This window comes from Embiotoca jacksoni, unplaced genomic scaffold, assembly GCF_022577435.1.
Source record: "Embiotoca jacksoni isolate LCO1_2020_lvr unplaced genomic scaffold, fEmbJac1.0.p SCAF_185, whole genome shotgun sequence".
NCBI lineage: Eukaryota > Metazoa > Chordata > Actinopteri > Embiotocidae > Embiotoca > Embiotoca jacksoni.
Window position 1 is genome coordinate 1 of NW_027185324.1, and position 24,084 is coordinate 24,084.

Here is a 24,084-nt window from a genome sequence, read left to right on the forward strand (position 1 = left end):
AAATAAATACATCCTTTAATGCTCCATTAGAATTCGCTCGGAAGCCCCCGCGATCACTTTCGCCCGCGCCCATCAAAGATCTGATAACACTCACAAGTTCTTTTTTTTTTTTTTTTAAATCTCTTTCTTTATTGCTTATGTAAATCTCAAGAGAATAAATGAATGTTCCCGAGTCTCACCGTGGCAGGTATCGGGATGCTGATGGTAGCCGTCCTCCACGTCCTGCTCGAAACCGCCTCTGAAGACAAAAGAAACAAAGACCCGCACGCGCACACGCACACACACACACACACACACACACACACACACACACAGCGACAAAGACAAAGAGGCCCGTCAGTAAATCCGCATTAATCCATTTTCAATCACGTCCATTTCAATTATTTTTTGGGGTTTTTTTTTGCTCGTGAAGAACTGCTCGAAGACCGCGGAGGCGAGTGGACCGGGAACAAAAAAAAAAAAATAGTGTTGCGGGAGACGAGCCGTGGCCGGACCTGAAGAAGAAAAAACAACAACAACAACAACAAAAAAAAAACAATCCTGCAAGGTTGTGTACCATCAATTCTGCGGCGTCCAGCAGATTTCTAGGAGTTCATTTGAGATGAAAAGTTGTAATTTACTTTTCTGGCAAGTGTCCTCGCGTTCCCTCGACCGGACCCCCCCCCCCCCCCCCCCCCCCCCCCCACCACCCTCTACGGGCTTCATCTCCCTCGCCTCAACGGAGCGCTTCCCTCCGTCGTGTTTCAGCGGACCGAAGGCCGCCCCGCCGCTAGCTGAAATCGGTACCCGCGGTTCGGCCCGGTCCGCGACGAGCGCCTCGACGCGCATGACCGCGGGATGTCGGCGACAAATAAAAAAGTCTCGGAGGGGGAAGCGTGTTATTTACTCTTTTATTCTGCTCTCGAACCGCTCCGATGCCTCTGACCGCGGGGAATATTTCTGACCGAACCGCTTCAAAACCGACGCGATCCGACAGCTATCGATTTCCCGCCGCTCCGATTGGAAGCGCGCCCTCGATTCGGTACGTCGTTCCCGCTCGTGCGGACGAGTCGCCGCCGTCGTCGCCCGCCGCCCCGGAGAAATCAACCGCTCCGAGCCGAGGCGGGCGGCGGAGCGGGAAAATCCACCTTCTCGCCCGAGCCGCGCTTTCCGCATCGACGCCCCCCCCTCCCCCCTCGCGTTGCAATGAACCGAACGAAACCAGACACGGCCCGGTCGTATACGGCGCGGAGCCGGAGCGTAACGGTATACCCGGAGAGAGACAAAAAAAACAAAAAAAAACACTTTGTACCGGCGCGCTCGCGCCTACTCTGTAACAAACCAATTAGTTCCCCGACACATCCTAAACACCACATACGTCTGGCACGGTTTCTTTTTCTTTTTTTTATGCAGACTTCAGCATCCGTCTATAATTAGCAAGCAAAAACTTCCGGCGCACACACACACACACACACACACACACACACACACACACACACACACACACACACACACACACACACACACACACACACACACCCAGTGCACTAAATCATATCCTCTGGTACACACAAAAAAAAAACCAAAAAAAAAAAAACCTCTCCATGTCTTATAGTGAGATCTTATGTTTCCTGAGAGGGGGGAGGGAGAGGGGGAGGGAGGGGAGGGGAGGGGGGGGGGGAGTCAGCGCAAGAAGAGGTGATTATCAAATCAAAGAAAGCCGGGCTGATGCTCAGTGCTGTGCGGAGAATAGAGGAAGGAGCTTGTGAGACCAAAAAAAAAAAAAAAAAAGAAAGAAAAATATATCTTTAGAGGATGTATTTTTACAGCTTGACAGCAGTTTGGCGCGCTCGACGCTAAACCGTAAAGACGCCATATATGGTCTGATAACATCTACGGCTTGAAGTGTGTGTGTGTGTGTGTGTTTTTTTTTTCTTTCACGCGAATCACAGCGAGAAGTTTTGTTTTCTAAATTTATATTTGGATGGCTTAAAGCGTTCCCGACCCCGTTTGGCTCCGTGACCTCCGAACCAAAAGCCAGAGCGAGTTGAAATCCTCAATACAAAGATAATTGAATTAACACAAGCAGCTTATCGTGGACCCTCGGTTACGTTTTACAGTAAAGCGCCCTCTGGTGGTCGCGGACATAACGACAGTCTAGTGTCCTGGAGAAGTGGCGCAGTTGCAGATGACAGTTTACATAATGTACGTTTTTTTTTTAAATTTTAAATTTTTTTTTCCCTACAACAGCAGATTCAACACGACGGCAGAATTTGGGGGACCATTAAAAAAAAAAAAAAAAAAAAAAAAAGTGCATTTAATGTTGCCATGACGACAACGGTTGCATCATCTCAGGGAAGTAGTTCACTTCAACGCACGACGTGGTTCAAGCGATCATTTCAATCCCTTGACCCTTCGCCACGGTAGTAAATATAGAAAACACTCCCAGAGGGTCGTGTTTCGGGGGTAAAAGACGAAACGAGCCTTTCGACCGGGCGATCGGTCGGAAAACCGACACGCGCCAGTTGCGAGCGTCAAACTCGGGGGAGGGAAACTTCAGCTTTTCCGGCCGATGGCTGCGAGTGTCCCAACTCATTTTGCACAGCGAAGGTCAAACATCCAAGTGGAGTAACAACGAGCGAGCGGAGAGGGACTTTGTGGAGCTCGCGCCGCGCATTCAGGTAAACAAGGCTCGTAAACAGAGTTGTGTTGACCAGTCGGCCGGCGGGTCACCTTCGTGTTTCACGCCAGACTTGTGGGCACTCTTCACTGTAATTGACCTTCTCTGGTGTTCATGCGCATGAATAAACAGAAGAAAAAAAAAAATCATTTTTGTTCTGCTCGACTTTCCGAAGGAAAACAACTGGCTGCTTTTACCCAGAATCCTCTTCTGTCCTCTTGTGTCCTGCAGCTAACCCGTTGTACTAGTTAACGGTTGCTCCAACGCTGCCCATCTCTGGATTAAATAATCGTGTCCTCACTTGGCCAAGTAAAAGAAGCCAAAACGCAGCCTTTCCTCCTGATGTGGGACTTTTTTTTTTTCTCGGTGCGTGATCCTTATTGTATTCCGGAGATATGATATCAAAGATCTTCAGAGGTACGATATTGATTTCATTTAGCAGATGAGAGGAAAAGCTGGCCGGCCTTCCATTTTAATCAATGCGGTTTTTTTAGCAACATGCCAGAGAGATGCATTTACATTAAGTGAGTATCTGCCACAAGAAATTCACACCTCCAGATAAGACATGAAATAACCATTACAAATAATCGGTACGTGCGCCGCCAGCGCGGGCAACGTGAAGAACTGCGGGAATTCAATCTAAAGAAACAACAAACAAAACAAACAAAAAAATCTCATCTGGACGAGGACCACAACATGATAATCATAAACAATAACAATATGAGTAATTTTGATATCAACTGAGATACAAAGTGCTTTGGAAAATGTTAAAACCTATACATGACCTCCACAGTGCAGCTGTTAATTTCCTAAAGCGGGGGGGGGGGGGGAGAGGATAAGGGGGGGGGGGGATACTCATAATGATTGCAGAGCGGGGTTGTAATTATGATCTGGCATCACGACTCATCAGAGAGTGTTGACGGAGTCGGGTTCAAGCCCTGGCAGTCATGAAATCGTGGATATGTCCCTGTCCTGTGATGAGCCTCAAATCGTGCTAAAATAGCAACTTCGCTAATACGCAGGGGCTGTATTAAAAATGTAATCAATGCAGTCTCATTTTTTTTAAATGAAATGATTGTGCCGCATTGTCGTTAAGCTGCAAAAAAACCCCCAAAAAACAAGCGCTCCTACTGGTAACCGGCGTTTTAGAATATGATGCAGAGCAACAAGAAAGAAAAAAAAAAACAGCAGCGAGGAAAATAAAGTCAGTTTTAAAGCGAACGAGTGAGAGACGGGCAGCGAAAAGAAAACACAGGAAAATATCCGTTAGTAGATTTTGTTGAACAAAAAAAAAAAGCCTAATTGCTAAAAAAAAAAGCCTGAACATAGAAAACGCGCACTGGAGCGCCGGGGCGAATTAATCCACGGCTGAAAATAGCCCCCCCCCCCCCCCCCCCCAGAAAATGGGACTTTTTGCTCCAGTTTGAGAGAGTGATTGATCAATTTGGGGGGGGGGGGGGGGGTCAATTTGTGAGAAACGACGACTGACATCATCAGGAACCAATGAGATCCAAAGAGTCCGCTGGAGGATGTTAAGAAGGCGGCGAGACCGCTCGTAAATGATGGCCGACTAATGAAAAAACAAAACAAAACAAAAAATAAAACACAAATCTCAGCAGCACTTTTCAAACACACACACCCCCCCCCCCCCCCCCCCCCCCCCCCCCCGGCAGGATCTTCGTCCCGCCTCTGACTTTTGCCTGCCTTCTTGCTTTTTTTTTTTTTTTTTTTGGGGCATTGTGCTCTGGCGACAGTTTGATTGCGTCAAATGCATTATGGATGACACAACGAACTAAAAAAAAAACCACACCAGAAGTCGGCCCCGTCCGGCCCCGCAAGAATCTTTCAAACGGGCGAGAGACCGAGAGAGACAGAAAGAGGGCTGTCAATCCTCCCCCTGCGCCTCCCCCACCCCCCCCCCCCCCCCCCCCTCGCCACCCCCACAAATCAGTCATTAAAATTTATGCCACCTCTGGATGAGAAAGGACTGAAGGGGGAGGTCGGGGGGGGGGGGGGGGGGAGGGGGGAGGGGAGAGAGGAAAGAAAGAAAGAGCGACTGATAGTCAGATGAAAAGAGGGATGCGAGAGAGGAGGACAGCCGAGAAAAAAAAAAAAAAAAAAAAAAAAGAGACAGACAGAAGAAGAAGAGAGGAAGTCCCAGGAGGTGGACGACTTTTTTTTTGGAAGCTGCTCAGGCTCGTTTTCGTCCGCTGCCGCCGCCCGCCGCCCGCCTGACTTAACGTCACTCCATCCTCCTCTCTTCCCCTTCATGCTCTCTTTTTCACCGGCTACTCACTCACCTCCTCTTTCAATGATAGGCACATCTTTTAAAGGATATCACTTTAATGCGGCGGGGGCGAGAATCCGATGTTACTTCAGAGTCGCACAACAGACAGCCGGAGCAGCCTGTGCTTCAATACAAAGACCGAGATGAAAAACAGATGTGCCACACTGATAAAATTCACTCCCCGTCCTCCCACTTTTCCCCCTTTGTTTCTATTTTTTTTTTTTTGTGTGTGTCTTCCTTTCCCTCCTTTTAAATCTGACCTTATTTTAACATGTTTTTCTTGCTGCTTAGCTTTGTCTCTCCTCCCAGTTTGAAATATTTTTTTTCCTCTCCTGCTGTTTTCTTCGTTTCTTTTTTTTTTTTTTGGTCTCTCTTGTAAAGAGGGGAGGAGGGAGAGGAGGGAGGAGGGGGTTTGCTTCGTTTTGGACGGGATGTTTTTTGGGCTGATCTCTCTCCCAGGTTCCCGGTCCACTGGTTTTTCCAGTGCGGCTCCCGTCCCGCGCGCTGAACACGACGACTCATAAATCAAAACCTCGGCGAGTAACCGGCGCGCCTTCGCCAGCGGTGAAGCCCACATCGGCACTTCCTCTCTCTTCCTCGTCTCGCTGCAACTGCGAGGAGTCTCCGGTGACAGGAACGAACTCTTAAACTCAACCGCATCCCCCCCAAACCCCCCCCCCCCCCAAAAAAGCCTTCATCTAAATGTCAACCATAACACCCCCCCCCCCCCAAAAAAAACTCAATTTGAATCCTAAAACTACAAACTTAAAAAAAACTAAACATAAAAAATGTTTCCGTCTTGCTTGGCAACTTTGATGCCTCATGACACCCGCGTCGTTAATAAACCAAAAATATTTCTTCAATCAGAAATCTCATTACTGTTACTTCCTTGAAAGCAGCGTGTCTCCTAAATGATAATCACAGTGTGAACTAGGAGGCAGAAATAAAAAATTAAATAAAAGAAGCTCCAAACCGGAGAACTTTCCCAGATTTCCGAACAACGGCGCCTCTCATCCGGCTTCTTTTCAACTCGTAAACCCCTCAGTTCATGATAATCTGTCTCGACGGGACATAGATTATCAGATTAAACATCTCACTCTCCGGAAGCATTAAGTATCTCAGTAGGACTCAAAGTCGGTAACCGCAGTGTCAAAAAAACAAACACAACTGGTGGTTTTGTTTTGTTTGTTTGGGTCGGGTGAAGTGACTTCTCGGGAGTTTCCGGGCTACACGCTAAAATACACACAGGCCTGTCAATCAAACAGAAACGTCCCCCCCAAACATACTGCTAGTTGAGTTAATATCTAATAATCATGGGAAGGAGTGACTTTAGCAAATAACATAATAAGAAAATTATCAACTTAAGTATTTTTTAGATAGAAGTTGAATGGGTGTCTGTGGAGCTGGAGGCTTTGTGGAGAAAACCTCTAGTGGCCCTCGGTGGTATTGCACGTTAAAGCGCCTCCACATTTTCATATACTGTCTGTGGTCACAGCACTTGTTGTTGCTAACATACACACGGGGTTTCCCCGATCTTCACCTTCCCTGAGCTATCCTGTCGCCAAGGTTACACACACTTCTGCATTGGCCTCATTTTTCAGATCCGGAAGCTACGTCCACATTTATAAATTTCATAAAAAGGTTGGGTACCAATATCTTGACTTTTTAATTCCATTAAGAAAAATACCACTTAAAAAAAAAAAAAAAAAAGACAACTACATGACCTCAGTTTAGAGGTGGTGAGTGTAACCCGGGTGGTTTTCTGTAGTTACAATTAACAAACATCCCCTAAATGCCTCACATATAAGCGATACGCTACGATCTACCGACGTTCCCTAAACGCCTCACATGCTATCAGTGGACTAGAGTTACCTAGCTGCACACAGGCACGACTCAACAAAGCGTTCAAATCTAAGATTTACTCAATTAAGTTTAAAACAGAATGCCGTTATGTGAGCGGGCCACTCAACTAGAGCCCACGCATGGCAACAGAGGCTAGTGTGGACGTATCCGAGGTATTAAGGGTATCGAAGTTCGGTATCCAGCTCTACAAACATCCGCTGGCGAAAAATATTTTTCCGAATATATGTTCCTTTAAAAAGGTAAAAACCTAAAAACGCCACAAAAAAAACCAAAAACGGTCAAACAACTGAAAACAAAACCAAAATAACGATTTAAGTACGAGAACCCAAAACATCAGCCTCTCTCGAATACGCAAACTATAAGTGAGCCCGAGGAAACATGCATGAAATAAAAAAAAAAAAAATCCCATTAGCACTTTGTCCGTGCGAGGGCAGAGAAACTAATATGTGTGTGTGGCCATGCAGAAGATATGCTATAATTCCAGGTCTGCACATTTTCAGCTGTCAAAAATAATCTATTGGGAGCCAGTCGACGGTGGCCTCTCTTTCTGTTTCTGTGTGTGTGTGTGTGTGTGTGTGTGTGTGTGTGTGTGTGTGTGTGTGTGTGTGTGTGTGTGTGTGTGTGTGTGTGTGACAGCGGTAAATGCAGTGTGATGTCAGTCTACAGCAAACTCCACACATAACAGTTTACAACCGATGTACATAGAGGTAAGAGGGGGGGGAGAGGGGGGGAGGGGGAGGAGGAGAGGAGGGGGTAAACAGGCCGCGAGGTGATTTAGCAGCAGGTTGTACATCAAGCGCACAGGGACACGCCGAGTCCTTGACTGTCAGGAGAAGAAAATAGTACTTGTAACTGCCCTTCCTCTTCCTCCTCTTCCTCCTCCCTCCCTTTACCGCATCCATCTATCCGTCTTGCCCATTCATCCGCCCATCTGTCCGTCCAAAACCGGCCCATCCATCTTTTCTCCCCCAGTTTGTGCGCTACGCCGCCGCGTGATTGAAACACACAAAACATCGCTTTTGATTTTTTTTTTTTTTTTTTTTATTTATAAATTTTTTTATGACGCTTGGCTTCAAGAGACGGAGCGAGTGAAGTGGATGAAGAAAACAGAGGCAATCAAAGACCTGTTGCTTCAGGCTGAAATGACATTTTTCGTTCTTCCAACGTCGGGTGGAGCGGTGGACGTGAACCACAGGTCTTGTGTGATTGTCCTTTAAGAAAACCGAGATTATCAATTTCAATTTTACAGCTCCCTCTTCCTGTGCGTGAACTACAATGATGCCGTTTCTGCTGATACACAGACGGAGATATCGAAGGCAAATGAACACCAGCTGAATTTCCATTCTTTCCTTTTCTGTTAAGAAAAAGTGACAAAATTCCTAAAGCGGTACTTTTATTACTCGCAATGTTAACGTTTCGTACGGTCACGAATACATATATTTAGAAAAAAAAACACTCGTACCGTCCTATTATTGACTGATGATGCAACACAGAACGAGCTCCAGTTCGACCGCGGCTCGCTGAACAAGCAACCAAACAAAACATCTGACGGGAAAAACCGCACTGAAAACACTAGTTTACCGGCTACAGATACAGAATTAGAAAGTTGACTACAGTACATTAAACTAGGACTGAAAATAACTATTAATTTCCTTATTGTAGCTATCGTCTATTTATTATCCTTTTGATTAATCGATGAGTTTGTTTCGTCTTTAAAATGCCAGAGACGGTTGAACAAGATGTTTAGTTTATTATCATGAAAGGCGGAAGGAACGAGGAAATATTGACATCCGAGAGGCTGGAATCAGAGAATCTAAGCGGTCTTTCATTAAAAAAAATAAATGACTCGAGACGATGAAGTGATTATGAAAATAGTGGCTGATTAAGTTTCTGTTGATCATTTAATTGACTAATTGTTGCAGCGCTACATTAAACAGCATAAAAACCTGCTTCAAAATGTAAAAAAAACAACAACTGTCCGTTCAGATGCTCAGTTGTACGTTCCTTAATCTTCAACATCGATGTTGACGCTTTCCTCACGTCCTACTCTTCAAATACCTTTCGTCATAAACTTAAAAAAAATAAGTGTCGATGTGACGTTTCGCAGCTAAAAGGACGATTTCTGTGATTTCAGTCGGACTTTGACTCACAAACAAAAGGAAATGTCTTACCGCGCGCTCCCCCCTCCGCCTCCTCCGCCCTCCCTCTTCACTCCACCCTCCAAATTACACGGGTGTTAACAGGCGTCGACCCACTCGTGTACAAAAACCCGTTTTGGGTCTCAGGTCCGACGGGCGAAACGTTTCGGCGAAAAAAAAAAAAAAGCGCTGACCAGACATTCAGCACGCCGACGTCGGCCCACCGGTCTCGGTCTAGATTAGCTATTGATTACGGCGAGTCGGGTTGATCCGAGCGCTGCTGAGCAACTCACCGGAGGAGCGCGGGGAAGATATGAAAATTATTGCTTTGGCTGCACGTTATTGAACGAGTTACCAAATCTGTCCTCTGTGACGGTGAGTTACAGAACTAATCTAATGGCAGGCCGCCCGCGAGCCTTCAACACCGACCAAACTTGATCTCACTAATTAGTCCGTCTTTCGTCCGGAGAAGAATTACCGGCTGAAACCTCCTGCCAAGAGTGTTTGATTAGAAAGCAAATGGGCGCGCTTCGGCTCCTCGGTGGTTCGTTATTGTAACGGTGAATCACAGCGGTGCTGAAAATTACTGCTGCGGTACATTTGGGGGGTGGGAGGGGGGGTGGGGGGCATTGAGGTATTTTTAATCTTCCGGTGGTAAAACTCTCAAAAGAAAAACACTTTCTGTGATGGTCACTGATCGAGACTGTCCTACAAAAGAATAAAAAAAAAAAGAAAAAAAGAAAGACCTCACAGGTCTTTTGCGCAAGCTTATTGCAAACCGCAGTTTTTGATTTTAAAGTTAAGCGACCTCTAGTGGTTGAGTGAAATACAGCAATCTGGTGTCTTTGCAAGTTTTTACCTCGTAAGGAGGAGGCGGTGTCGGTTGGATGACCGACGCGACGGCAGACTCGGGTGCGGGAGGACGCTCGGGGAGATTTTTTTTTTTTTGCTTTTAAATCACACTTACTGTTACCATGACAACACAGGTTGCATGACTTTGAGGAAGTAGTAACTTTAAGGCACCAGTCTGTTCCAAGTCATCTTTTAAACCCAAACAGTGTCTTTCCCCAAATCAGGTGGTTTTTTTTGTGTCTAAACTTAACCACGGGGGGGGGGGGGGGATTGTGGAAACACTCCTGAGGGTCGGAACAAAATACCATTATGGTCAAACATTATGGGATGGAAGGACTTGTAGGACTGACGGAGGGTGCAGCAAGAAGAGCAAAAAGTCCCCACAGATTTCAGAACAATGTGGCTCTGCTGACGGTGACAAAAGTGTTGACAGACCCTTGATTCATCAAGACCAAGTCCTTCCCGGATGATCAATCCCATTACAGACAGTATACGTTCTCCATTAACAGTTTATTCGTTCTTAAAAATCATCTAAGTCAAAGTAACATCCGAAAATCGCTGACACTGACATTTTTACGTCTCTCTTACGATTTAAAATAGAGTTGCTGGAGTTCGAATTTACAGCTGCACAAAATTAGTGTACGTGTTCACTTTCCACCCAGAGGGGGGGGAGGGGGGGAGAGAAGAAATCAAAGTTAGATTTAATAAACCATAAACTTTAAATCACGTACATAAACTTCACCGTCTTTAATTTAACATTTTGGTTTATGGCTGCCATTGTTCTCATCTATGTTAATCACCTTCACATAATTTGACTCGACAAAATTCCCTCACATAAGACTCACCTCTGACCTCACATGATGCAAACACCACAACTTTTGGACCCGGCGACTCAAGCGAAGTGGAAATAACGACTCCCTGGATCTATCTGAAACCTCGAACCCACCGGGCGCGTGCCGCTGCCGCCGCTCTAAACGCTCCACGGAGCACTTCTAGTTTAGAAAGACGGCGCCGGAGGAACGGCGGCCGCGTAAACGCCGACGGCTCGAGAATGTATAGAGATGTTTGTAGCTGAACAGCCACACTATGCGGACTGTGATTCATTTTTTTTTTTTTTCTTTTTCTCCAAAGACTTTCTTCTCATAACACTAAAAGCTCGAGTCGGGGCATTAAATATAAGCAGATATATCATAATAATACATCAGTACCGCAGTGCACCATAATGGAGCATGACAGGCAATTTTCAAGAATGCACCACAAACAGCTGAGAGTGATTTCAGTGTCAAACATTCACTTGATGGTCGTAACGGTGGCTGCAGTGACATGTGTGAGCTCTCCCCTCTCATGAGTTCAAACTGGGTGTTATTTCTGACTCTTTGTGTGTGTGTGTGTGTGTGTGTGTGTGTGTGTGTGTGTGTGTGTGTGTGTGTGTGTGTGTGTGTGTGTGTGTGTGTGTGTGTGTGCGCGCGCGTGTGCGTGACTCACTTGAAACCAGGTGAGACGGTGGCGCAGCTGCCGGACTTGAGCCAAATGCAGTAAGGGTCCCGAGAAGACAGACAGCTCCTGAGTAACAAGACAGGTACAAAAATAATGTAATAAAAATGCTGCTCTTTGAAACAACTTTTTCTTGAGAGTTGATCTTTTAACCCTTTTTTTTCAGCAGCTAAAACCTGAACTCTAGTTGGAGGTAAAACATGAATCCCACGAGGAGTAAAATTCAACTTTTACCTCGAGTTGTTCCAATGTGAACTATTTTTTTTTTTTTTTTTTTTTTTTTTTAACAGTCAACAACTTGAAAGGATGATTTATTTGACACTAGTGGAGTTCAAATTTCATCACACTATTAAGGTTTTAGATAACTACAAAATAACACATTTGTCATAAATCTATATTTCAGAAATAAATGCAGTGTGAGCTAGAATCGATGCTGCATGAATACTTCACTTGCAAGTTACAAACTCACCAACGAATGAGCGCGACTGTGGTCGATGTATATATATCACATTTCTACCTTGCACATTTATGGTTTCGAATCGTAGCCCCATTTTATGCGTCATTATGTCTTCACTAAAATGTTCCGAAAGAGCATGCTTTAACAACAGTAAATCTAATTTCTGGTTGCTTTATTCTCAAAACGTTACGAAGAAACAGCGAGGGCATGCTGGGAAATGCTAATACGGCAAAAAAGCTGCACAATAATCACCAGAATCGTGCTCAGCCGACGCCCGGCCGAGTAATAAAACATAACTCTGCCGCCAACCCACCGGCTTGCATCACTTTCCTCAACTCTGACTTCACACAGAATAAAGAAACAAGGTCCACGAGAAGCCTGATGTGACTGAAAATTTCATGTCTAATTAGGCAAAGACAGAGAAGTCCAATGAACGTTTAATTCGACGTGAAATCGGCGCATTTTCATTTTGTGTGGTGAAAACAGTTATCAAGCAGCACTAATTGCCAAAACATAGGCGGCGTTACGGAAACTGCGGCTTAAATCTTGAAATCTAAACTCCTTCTATTCATGCAAATCTCATTTTTATGCAAATGGGCGTCTTTGTTTATCAGATCTGCTGACATACAGAGATGTGTGATGTTTACCTTTCAGCGGCCGCATAATCACACACACATTTTGCAATATGCACATCGTCGTTTCTGCGGCGCCTCTATGAATAAAATATGTAATTAGCTGTGTTTACTAATATTCAGTCACAAAAAATGGAGTGTCAGGCAACCCACCATTATTGCATTCTCCATAATAGAGATGAAAGTAGTTCATCATACAAATAGAAGCTGGCTCACGATCAGATTAGGTTTTGATTAGATTTTGGACTGTGGCTTTGCTTTTGTTTTGCTACACAAGTGAGAGGATTAAAAAAAAAAAAAACCTTCTGCATCGCTTACAGGCTTTAAATTTCCAATCCACATCAGCTTTGACTGTTCAAATTAAAAGCATTATTCAGAAAGTTTAACTTGATTCTGCCGCTCGAGTCCTAAATCCACTCCTCAGATCTTTACACTGGCTTCCTGTCCGTCAATGAAATGAATTCAAAATACTGCTCTTAGTTTATAAAGCACTGAATGGCTGAGGTTTAAACTACATTTGTGATCTGCTGCCACATTATGAAACATCCGGATCCCTCCGGTCATCGAGGACACGTCTGCTTTCTGTCCTCGCAGTCACGGAGACGTTTTTTAAATTTTTTTTATGCTCCACAAAACCTCTGGAGAACTGCAGGTCTGCCGCAACTCTTACATCTTTTAAATCGAGGCTGAAGACTCTTCTGTTGACACTGGCCTTTTATTAAATCACATAACTACTCATTTCTTACACGGAACTGCAATTTTTACTCCTTATATTTCTTTTTTTTTTTTTTTTGGTATTTAACGCTTATTTTTTTTAATCTTTTGTTGCTTTCACAATTTGTCTTGATTCCTTCTGTTTTATGAAAAGCACTTTGAATTGCCACGTTGTTTGACTGCTATACAAAAAATAAACTTGCCAAATGTTAGAGACATTTTTTGCATTTCTTAGTGTGTTTACATAAATAACCAGATTGTTGGAATTTTACCTGTTATTTCAACTGTTGTGATTTTAACTGTTATTTTAACTGTTATTTTAACTGTTACTTTAACTGTTGTTGTGATTTTAACTGTTATTTTAACTGTTGTTGTGATTTTAACTGTTACCTTAACGGTTGTTGTTTTTAACTGTTACTTTAACGGTTCTTGTGATTTTAAATGTTACTTTAACGTTTGTTGTTTTTAACTGTTACTTTAACGGTTCTTGTGATTTTAAATGTTACTTTAACGGTTGTTGTGATTTTAAATGTTACTTTAACGGTTGTTGTGATGAGCCACGAATGACCTTTTTTCTTGAGAGAAGAGCCGGTCTCATGTTTGGCAGTCAGCAGGCAGGTCCATCACCTGATCTTGCTGCTGTATGTCGGCTCTGTGATTCAGTAAATAACACGATGAGCCGACTTGGACCCGTTTACTTCCTCTGCTTTAAAGCAGTCAGCATGAACCACCATCAATAGTCATTAGTCACATTCCCTGCAGCATCAAATCTCATCTTAACTCTTATTTTTTAATCTGTTGTTGCTTTCACAATTTGTCTTGATTCCTTGTTTTGTGAAAAGCACTTTGAATTGCCATTTTGTTTGACTGTTATACAAAAAATACACTCGGCAAATGTTGAAGAGAGAAATAAATTTTGTGCATTTTTTGGTGTGTTTACATAAATAACCAGATTTTTGGAATTTTACCTGTTATTTCAACTGTTGTTGTGATTTTAAGTGTTACTTTAACTGTTGTTGTGATTTTGACTGTTATTGTGATTTTAACTGTTACTTTAACAGTTGTTGTGATTTTAACTGTTATTTTAACTGTTGTTGTGATTTTAACTGTTACCTTAACGGTTGTTGTTTTTAACTGTTACTTTAACGGTTCTTGTGATTTTAAATGTTACTTTAACGTTTGTTGTTTTTAACTGTTACTTTAACGGTTCTTGTGATTTTAAATGTTACTTTAACGGTTGTTGTGATTTTAAATGTTACTTTAACGGTTGTTGTGATGAGCCACGAATGACCTTTTTTCTTGAGAGAAGAGCCGGTCTCATGTTTGGCAGTCAGCAGGCAGGTCCATCACCTGATCTTGCTGCTGTATGTCGGCTCTGTGATTCAGTAAATAACACGATGAGCCGACTTGGACCCGTTTACTTCCTCTGCTTTAAAGCAGTCAGCATGAACCACCATCAATAGTCATTAGTCACATTCCCTGCAGCATCAAATCTCATCTTAACTCTTATTTTTTAATCTGTTGTTGCTTTCACAATTTGTCTTGATTCCTTGTTTTGTGAAAAGCACTTTGAATTGCCATTTTGTTTGACTGTTATACAAAAAATACACTCGGCAAATGTTGAAGAGAGAAATACATTTTGTGCATTTTTTGGTGTGTTTACATAAATAACCAGATTTTTGGAATTTTACCTGTTATTTCAACTGTTGTTGTGATTTTAAGTGTTACTTTAACTGTTGTTGTGATTTTGACTGTTATTGTGATTTTAACTGTTACTTTAACAGTTGTTGTGATTTTAACTGTTACTTTAACGGTTGTTGTGATTTTAAGTGTTACTTTAACTGTTATTGTGATTTTAACTGTTAATGATTTTAACTGTTACTTTAACAGTTGTTGTGATTTTAACTGTTACTTTAACTGTTATTGTGATTTTAACTGTTATTGTAATTTTAACTGTTACTTTAACGTTTGTTGTGATTTTAACTGTTACTTTAACGGTTGTTGTGATTTTAATTGTTACTTTAACTGTTATTGTGATTTTAACTGTTACTTTAACGGTTGTTGTGATTTTAAATGTTACTTTAACGGTTGTTGTGATTTTAAATGTTACTTTAACGGTTGTTGTGATGAGTCACGAATGACCTTTTTTCTTGAGAGAAGAGCCGGTCTCATGTTTGGCAGTCAGCAGGCAGGTCCATCACCTGATCTTGCTGCTGTATGTCGGCTCTGTGATTCAGTAAATAACACGATGAGCCGACTTGGACCCGTTTACTTCCTCTGCTTTAAAGCAGTCAACATGAACCACCATCAATAGTCATTAGTCACATTCCCTGCAGCATCAAATCCCAGCAGAATCACTACATTCACTACTTTTTTCTTCTAATTTAAAAGACCGTTTAAGTTGATTAAACTCTTCCACTGATCTGCTGTCAGTCCCTCCCTCCACTCTCCTGTCTGTGGATTGTAATCCTTCACTCAAAACAAAAAAAAGCAGAATCCCGTGGCTTTTATTCTAACGCTGTGCGAATGCAAAACAACCGTCGGAACCGGTAATCACCGAGCAGCACCAACATAAAGAGCGTAAATGCACGGTGGCAAAAGAATAACAACCGACAGCAATTCTGCGTGGCTTCCTTCTTCCTACCTACAGTCACTTTAGAGATGTTTTTTTTTAAGTCTCTCATGCTGGAAAAATTAAATAAAAACCTCCGTCGGAGTTCAAAATAAACAACAAAACAAAGCAACACCTTCAAGGCAGTCAAGGAACGAGTCTAACGACTTTTAAACAGGATCCTGTGACTTGTTTTAGATATCTAAATTTATTTACGACTGAAGTGAGCACACGCAGGTGTTTGCATCTTCATCCCCGGTCGGTAAAGATTTGTAGAGAAATCCCACCGAGAGCGAATCGCCGCGCGTCGCTCCAGAACAGAAGAAAAGTCGAGACGGGAACTCTTTTCCCCCTTCGACGCCCGCAGCTCGGCAACTCGCTATAAATTCATGTGTGTGTGAAAAGTATTACGCAAACTTATGTATTTATGCAACTATTCTTATCTGTTGTTTGTATGGAAACAAGACAAAATAAGCACCCGACCTGGGGATAAGAGTTTAAACTAACTTACAGCTTTCATTAAAAGTAACACCGAGCCTTACAAAAAAATAAAAAATAAAACACAAAATGAATCATTTCCTTTGAAAACACGTACAAGCTTTTCTGAGCTGACGCCATCGATCAGTCCCTCCAGGAAATCTTGTGAGCGGAATAATTAACGTAAATTCAAACAGTTTCCGCAATATTTGCACGAGCTGGCAATTTTTTTGCAAAATTCACGCAATGTTTCCACAAAAAAATGCCCGTAACGGCATCGTAATCCATCCAAATTAGGATTTAGAAACGAAACTCTCTTTAATAACAATAATAATAATAACTTGGAAAAAAAATGGCATTGTGAGGGGCATTGTGGGAAATGTGGTCTTATTATTGGAATGAGGAACACTGCGTGTTAAATGAGTTTTATACACACTTCAAGTTGTGCATTCACTATACGCTTAATTCATATTAATTAAACAGCATGTAATGCTCTTATTTTAGATTAAAGATTATAACTAAAACATCGGTGCAGTATGATTATTACCACAAGATGGGATTTCAGATGGGGTTTAGGTTTCCTCAACTTGAAATATTTTCTATCTTCTGCAATTTTACCGCAACAAATAATCACTTAAAACTCAGACAAAAAAAAAAAAAAAAAAAAAAAAAAAAAAAAAAATCGGATTTTTCATTGCAAATACATATATATATATATATATATATATATATATATATATATATAAAAAAACAAACTCTGTGAAATCCTGGAGGCACTGCTTAATGTCATTAGTCAGCGCTTTGTCGACCCGTCCGTCACCCTGACCTCCTCATGACCTTTGAGGATCTCCAACAAACAGCAGCCATCACGTCGTACGCCTCGTCTAATAAATGTACACGTACTGTCTGAAGGTTGCTTTGGGCACTTTAATCAACAAATGACACCGTTAATGCTGTTATTTTCCTTGGGAGGGCAGTCTCTGTAATAATGCAAAAGCCCTGCAGTTCATGCCGGCTTGGTGAAGCTCATGTATTTGGGTGTTGTTGTTTTTTTGTGTGTTTTTTTTAAACTGTCAAAAGGTGTTTATTCATCCCATTAGCAGATTTGTGTTTTCATAAAATATCCTGCGAGGTGTCTTTAGGCGCGTGCTGGTGAGGATGTTTCAGCGATGAGCGTGATTGGTAAACAAATATCTGTTTCGCCTAATTACATCATTTTCACGAGCACGACGCAGTGATTAGCAGGTTTCCGCCTGGTAATTGAGTTGCTGTAAAAGATGAAGAGAAAGCAGCATTAAAAACAAATCTACGTTTTACCGTCGCGGGGTATTAATAACTGCACATGCACGGAAAGTGCTTCAGAGTAAAAATGCAACCTTTCTTTTCATCAGTTTAGTACAAAAAAAAAAAGAAAAAAAAAGAAATACAGTTTTATAAAAAAATAATTCATTTTGTCGTTTCATCACAGACTGAGGACCTCTGGGCACCGAAAACCTCAAATGACTCCCAACCCCGTGTGCGACTGCCAATATGCGACACTGCATACTGCTGCTTTAATAAATTATTCATACAACGGCCACAAGGTGCTTGATGTACGCGCCTCTCTGCTCTCCATCGCAGACTTTCATCCGCATGTTACGCGACAGGAATCGACCTCGGCACTAAAGCGCGAGGAGGACGGAGGCCGAGTGGTGTCCGAGCTGTGGGTTTTTTTTGTTTCATACGAAGGTGAGCGCAGCGAGGTGTGTGTGTGTGTGTGTGTGCGTGTGTGTGTGTGTGTGTGTGTGTGTAAGAAACATGCATTAGCTGCTGAAGGGCCTCTGAGGCTCATAACTTTAAACTGACATGTTGCCAGAATCGAGGGAATAACACAATACTGACTTACTGTAAATGGTTTCTGCCAGAAAGACGCCGCCGGCGAGCAGATTTTAAAGTACTATAATATCTTATACGTTTCATTTGATTTCAAAAAGTGTATAAAATGTTGCTGATATGTCATATTAACAGTAATGGTTTCGGGTTCTGCCAATGTTTTTCCAGTCACTCAAATACAATTTAACATTAGCCGTAGTTTCTATCAGTAATCCTGACGTTTAAGTTAGTTTTAGGAAATCAACACAAGCGCGGAGGCGATCAGACGGACGACCAGTTCACAGCCCGACTTCCTGCTCCGACTTTTGACCGTCCTCCGCCGAATGCAAGTTGTGTGTGTTTCTTACTGCCGTTTTTAAGTGAGCCTCTATTTCAGTTTTACATCAAAGTGAAGTGCTTTGAAAACTGTCCTCCCAAGAAAGACGATAGCGTTTCCGCAAACGTCGACATCGACGCATGTTTAAGTGAAAAATCTTTCACAGAGATTTATGATTATTGTCCACGGGGGAGGAAACAACAAAGCTTGCTCCAGAAAACCTTACGCCTGCTTGTTGTCTCCCACCGGCGGTCATTGATACTTTCCTTTACCCATTAGCATTATCGTCGCTAACCTGAACCAAGGCGTATATAACCAAAGCGTCAACACAGTGGTATCAGATGTGTCGGGAGTTTTACGTTGGCGACTGTGGTTTCTCAAGGTTTTAGACTAATGAATGAGAACGTACGGCTGCCAGATTAGAAAATACTTTTATTTAACAGGGTTGTTTAACAAGGGGGATCTACAACTGGTAGCACACTAGCTATTTAGCTGGTTTGGGTGGAGCTCAGCTCATGTCAATAAATGTTACTAAACATTAGTAGCTCTGACATTTCTATTTTGTCAAAGTGGCTCTCAGAGTAAAACTAAAGGTTGGAGAATCCTGGTTTACGTTATCTGTTTCAAAACTGTGAATCTGCTTCTGTGTCTGGCGCCTTCGGATTTCAATATAGTTGGGATATCTTTTTTTTTTTTTTTTTTTTTTAGATTTGAACAATTAAGAAAGATAGTAAGTAAAATAGATAAAACTATGAAAATAAGATCCAGATTGTAAAAAAAAACAGAGTTATCCTTTGACATCTTATATATTCAACTGAATCAACAGTAATCTGTAGGTGACAGTAAACAACAATTACGTAACTATATTTATCTAAAAGCAGCGGCGAATAAGAGCCAGCTGACTCAGTTCATATTAAAAAAAAAACAAACAAAAAAAAAAAACATGTCTGATGGATCTGAGAATCCCTAGATCTGGAGATTTTAAGGGTTTGGGGCCTCCTCTGCCCTTTTATTGTATTTTCGTTATTAAAATTCCCATTTCATACAGTTCCTCTGCGCCGTTCAAAACAGAGCACTTTCTGAAACCTAATATTGGCAGCATGGCCTAGAGTAAAGAAAAAAAAAAAATGAAAAAAAATAAAAGGATAGTTCAGGCTACAGAGAGAAAGACAAGCCAAGAGTGAGAGAAAAGAGAGGGAGAGTGAGACGGAGTAAATCTCATCAGGAGGGAGACAGATTCATTGGTGTGGTAAAGGAGGATATGGCGGCTGAAACCTGACCTCCTAGCCAGTGCTGATGCAGCTTACGGGGCCCCCTAATCCCAGGATGAGGTGTGCTGTAGCTCTAGTCTCTAAAAAGGATCTGGGGATGTAGGCGGCCCGTGAGCTTAAGTAAGACTGGGCCCTATCCATTTTCTCCCCACTTCCCTTATTTTCCTTTCTCTCTCTCTCTCTCTCTCTCTCTTCCAGCTTCAGAAGAAAAACAAAACAACAACAGTGAGCCACCATTGTTGGCTCCCGGCCAATCAGCTGGATCCAATTTATGACTAAACGATGTTGAGAGCTTCTCCAGGCCTTAGCAATGAGGGGGTTAGGCATATGCATTCCCCGTGGGGAGCTGAGGAGAAAACCTTTCCTCCGGCTTGACAGGGTTGAGCAAAAACAGGAGGGGGTGGGGGGGGGGGGGGACAACGAGGGGCCGACATTCCTCACAGCCCCCCAAAAATAGACCCCGAAGCTGGAGAACGAGCACATTAGCCGAGGCTAAAACATTCGTCTGTCAAAACAAAAGGCTGCAGATAAAAGACAGACGCTTAAAGGCTCCGCAGTGCTCTGCCTATGAACTTGTTGTAAATAGCAAGGTTGTATTTTGGACTGAACTTTCAGGAGACGGTGACCCGTGGCAACTGTGTCGGTGAGGTGGTAAGGTGATGACCGCGGTAGGCGTACTTTCCACCCACCTGTTCATATGCACATTGGCAGTTTGTGCATACAAAACCTCTTCTACTTTCTGTCTGACATGGAAACAAACTTCAGGCCACAAAATAAACAAACAGCAGCAAATACATTTAATAAGGAACAACATTTAGGGCATATATTCCGACCCAGTATCGTAGCAAAACGTGAAATAGACACGCTTTAGGCTGGTTAGGCGTGAAAGTTACACATTTTGGAAAGTGTGAAACTTACATACACGCAGATGTTTATGCGACGTGGGATCATGTGACCGAGGTCCAGCAACAGAGGTTTGAGGTTGAGACCAAGTACAGAGGACATTTTTTTTTATGATATAAAATCACATTTTCCCCCCTAACCCCAACCACGTTCTTTCTCCTCCTGCTAAACGTTTAGTTTTTCTTTAAATCACGTGTCTCTAAGCATGCAGTGGGTTTCTTTTTTTTTTTTTTTAATCCACTGCAGGAAAACGTTTTAACTTTCACGCCTTGACGGCACGAGGCGTGGCTATCTCACGTTTTCCTGTGGTGGACCAGTGTGTCTATTTCCCTCTTTGCCGTGATGCGGGGTTGCGTGTTCTTGTATTTCAAATCTGAGTTTGCCCAGATAACATTTGCACAGCGGCGTTGCTCCTCATTGGAGCCGCGGGATCATTTAGACTCAAAAGCATGAAGGTCAGGCAGGTATCTGAAGACCATCAGCTTATGAAAAACATTCAACCTTTTGACCAAAGCATTTCCTTTTTGGAAGCTACACAACAACACCCCCCACCCCCACACCACCCGCTGCTTCATTTAATCTTGCACTCACTTAGCTGCCAACAGCACAAATACCTTCGGAGTGCTTTTTTTTTTTTTTGGGGTGCGGGAGAAATGGGGCAAACTAACTGCAGGAATCAGGCAGATAATAGCATAACGTCTGCTCTCAGGTAAAGGCTTTTGTCCGACACATTTTCTTAAATTGGTAGCAGCGAAAAGAAAATTGCCATTTTTCTTCACGGTACAAACGGAGGAAACTCAAGAACTCAGGCAGCGTCTCTGGACTGCAGAACAGTTTCTGTGCCTTTCTAAATTTCTATTTCTAGATTTAGATGGGATCTCGGCCACTTTTAAACTGAGTTTATTTTCTTAATTGACGTTCACGTACCTCGTTTCACATTCCTCAGAGAACATTGGTTATGGACATAACCTCCAATTATCCTGATAATTGCCCTTTTTAAGGGCATAATTATTTTCATTATCTATAAATCTATCTATCTATTAATTCTATAAACTGTTGGAAAATAGAGAAAACCTCCCAGCGAATGCTGTCAGGGTATTTAACAGCACTTGTTTTGTCTGAAAACAGGAGTTCAAAACCCAGACACATTTCATTTACAAAGACAGACAGCAGAAAAAAGTAGCTGATGTTTTGACATTTCCAGCTGCTGAATAACATAAATGATTGATTAGCAGTCGTTTTCAGACTAAAACCTGCAATGTCAGTGCACGTGCGCTCCCGGCAGGAGGGTGAAACTAGAAGAAAAGACGGGGTAAACAACCCCTCCCTGCGACGGTGGAGATAATTCGACTCACTTCTTGCAGCTGCTGTACTCGGAGCAGCGGCTGAGCGCCACGCGGATCACACAGCTGGAAAACGCCACGAACAACGCGTGATGATCCCGGTCCAACTCGAGCCCCAGCACCCTCCTGTCCTCGCCCCGCACGTTGCATCTAGGAACACAGAAAAGACACCGACCGCCGCGATGAGACATTTTCGAATCCGTTTCATTTTCTTCTTTAAATCAGCGGCCGGCGCTGACTGAAAATTATACCGAAAAGCCGACTGCGAATCCAACTCCGAGCAGATAGACTTTTTCAAGCTGTGCAGTCAGAAAAACAAAAGAAGAGGCAGGGGAAAAAAAACAACAAAAAAAACCCAATAGAAAAGCATCCCCTCCAGCTGTACAGGGTGATGCAAAGTGTTACAATAGACCAATGAGTGGGTGGGCAGGACAGATCAAGGCAGAACAGGGAGAGAGGAGGAGAGAAGGCAAGAGAGGGGAGAAGGAAAACTACAGAGGTACTAAAAGTCAAATATAAAGAAAGAAGAAGAAGAAAAAAAAAAAAAAGGAATGAAAAATGGGCGTGAATAAGCAAAAATGATAAAGAAAGGAAGACGGACAGAAAAGATCAAATCTGTAAATCACACGGAGGACGGATTGTCTGACTTGTTGGGGTTGTAGACGTCGATGTCCTCCAGGAGTTGGGTGTTGAAGGACGCGTTGGCTCCCTCGGTGCTCGCCAGGATCTTCAGCACGTGGCCGTTGTCCGAGCCCAGGAACACCACCGTGTAGTTCTTGTACGGCCCCGCCGAGGTATCCACGGCTATCTGGGTCAGCTTGAACCTAGAAAAAAAAAAAAAAAAAGAAAGAAACAAAGAGAGAGAAAAAAAACAAACAACTGTTATAAAAGCCAAGCAGTGATATACAGTATGGGAGTAAAAAAAAAAACAAAAAAGGCATCAACAAGGCACAATTATGTAACAATCCAGAGCGCCGATTGTCTTAACCGAAGCCGTCACGTCACTCGCCGGCGTAAATAAGAGGGCGTTAACAATACCGAACTGTTGCTGGTTAGCATCTCGGCATTGTTTGTTTTGTTTGGTAACAAATTGTTTTGATTTCCTGGCGATAAACAAAGCAAACGGTGGGCGAGTACTGAGCCCGTGGTACAAAAGCGTCGAGGCGTGCGCGAATCAGTCACTTCCATCTACCGAGCCGCCGCTCCACTTCCTCCGTCGCCCACACCCTTTTACCGCGGTGCCGCTCGTGGTCGGGAGGAAGTGGGCCACACTGAATACTTAACGGCTCCAAATCACCACGTACAGTATAATGCTAAGAGATTACTACGTGGAACAGACCGGTCGCGCACGTCACTTATCTTTCACTTTAATGGCATCATTAAATGAATCATTTCCAGACGGCAGCCAGTACATTGATATTATTGGCAAAGTAAATTGGTAAATACCTCCCGGGCCCGTTCGCTCTGGGACTGGTAACTTTCACGATCAATTTTCCGTCTCTTTAAGCTTCGATAGAGACGATTCGAAGCCTATTGTTCACTCGACCGCCGTCCCACAGTGCAACGCGAGGCCGGACTCACTGTCGCAGCCAAGCGTCACTCAACCGTGACGTCGCCCGTCGGTTCGTGAGCTGCCGGTCTGAGGCCTCGAGTTCGGTGTTTTGCCCGTCGCCATCTTAACGTTTCGTAGCCAGAGGAAGTGAACCGCAGTTGGACAAGCCGGTTGAGGAGCGAGCGGCGAATCTGACATGATCCGATCGCGGGGGGGACACTGTGCCCCGCCCGCCTGTAGGGAAAACCCGACCGCAACCGCAGGCCTGTCAATCAAACAGACACGCCCCCTCAAACGTAGCTCTCTTCGAGGCCTAATACCTAATTAGCGGTGGGAACATTTTCAGATGGACCACCGCAAAACGAATAAGACCTCGGCAAATGACATCACAACGACTGGTGGGAAAAATGCAGTTTAGAAGTTGAATGGGAGTCCGTGGAGCCGGAGGCTTTTTGAAGCCGACCCCTAGTGGCCCTCGGTGGTGTTGCACTTCGAAGCAACCTCCACGCTGGTTTCCCTTTTTCGGACCTGAAAGCCACATCGGCTTCCATATACAGTCTGTGGTCACAGCGCATGTTGTCGCTAACATACACACGGGGTTTCCCCGGTCTTCACCTCCCCCGGCGCTATCCTGTCGCCAAGG

At 43.3% G+C, this 24,084-nt stretch overlaps 1 protein-coding gene across 1 annotated transcript in view; it reads right to left on the minus strand.

The window, feature by feature from the left end:
* Positions 1-68: 68 nt before the first annotated feature.
* Positions 69-24,084, minus strand: part of LOC138200299 (semaphorin-6D-like) — a gene marked incomplete at its 5' end in the record, with an annotated part of 50,371 nt that continues 26,355 nt past the window's right edge. Inside the window, 4 exon segments of the mRNA XM_069152865.1 lie at positions 69-238; positions 11,285-11,362; positions 21,902-22,039; positions 22,537-22,713. Of these exon segments, the coding sequence (XP_069008966.1) occupies positions 136-238; positions 11,285-11,362; positions 21,902-22,039; positions 22,537-22,713 (496 nt within the window). The 3' untranslated portion in view covers positions 69-135.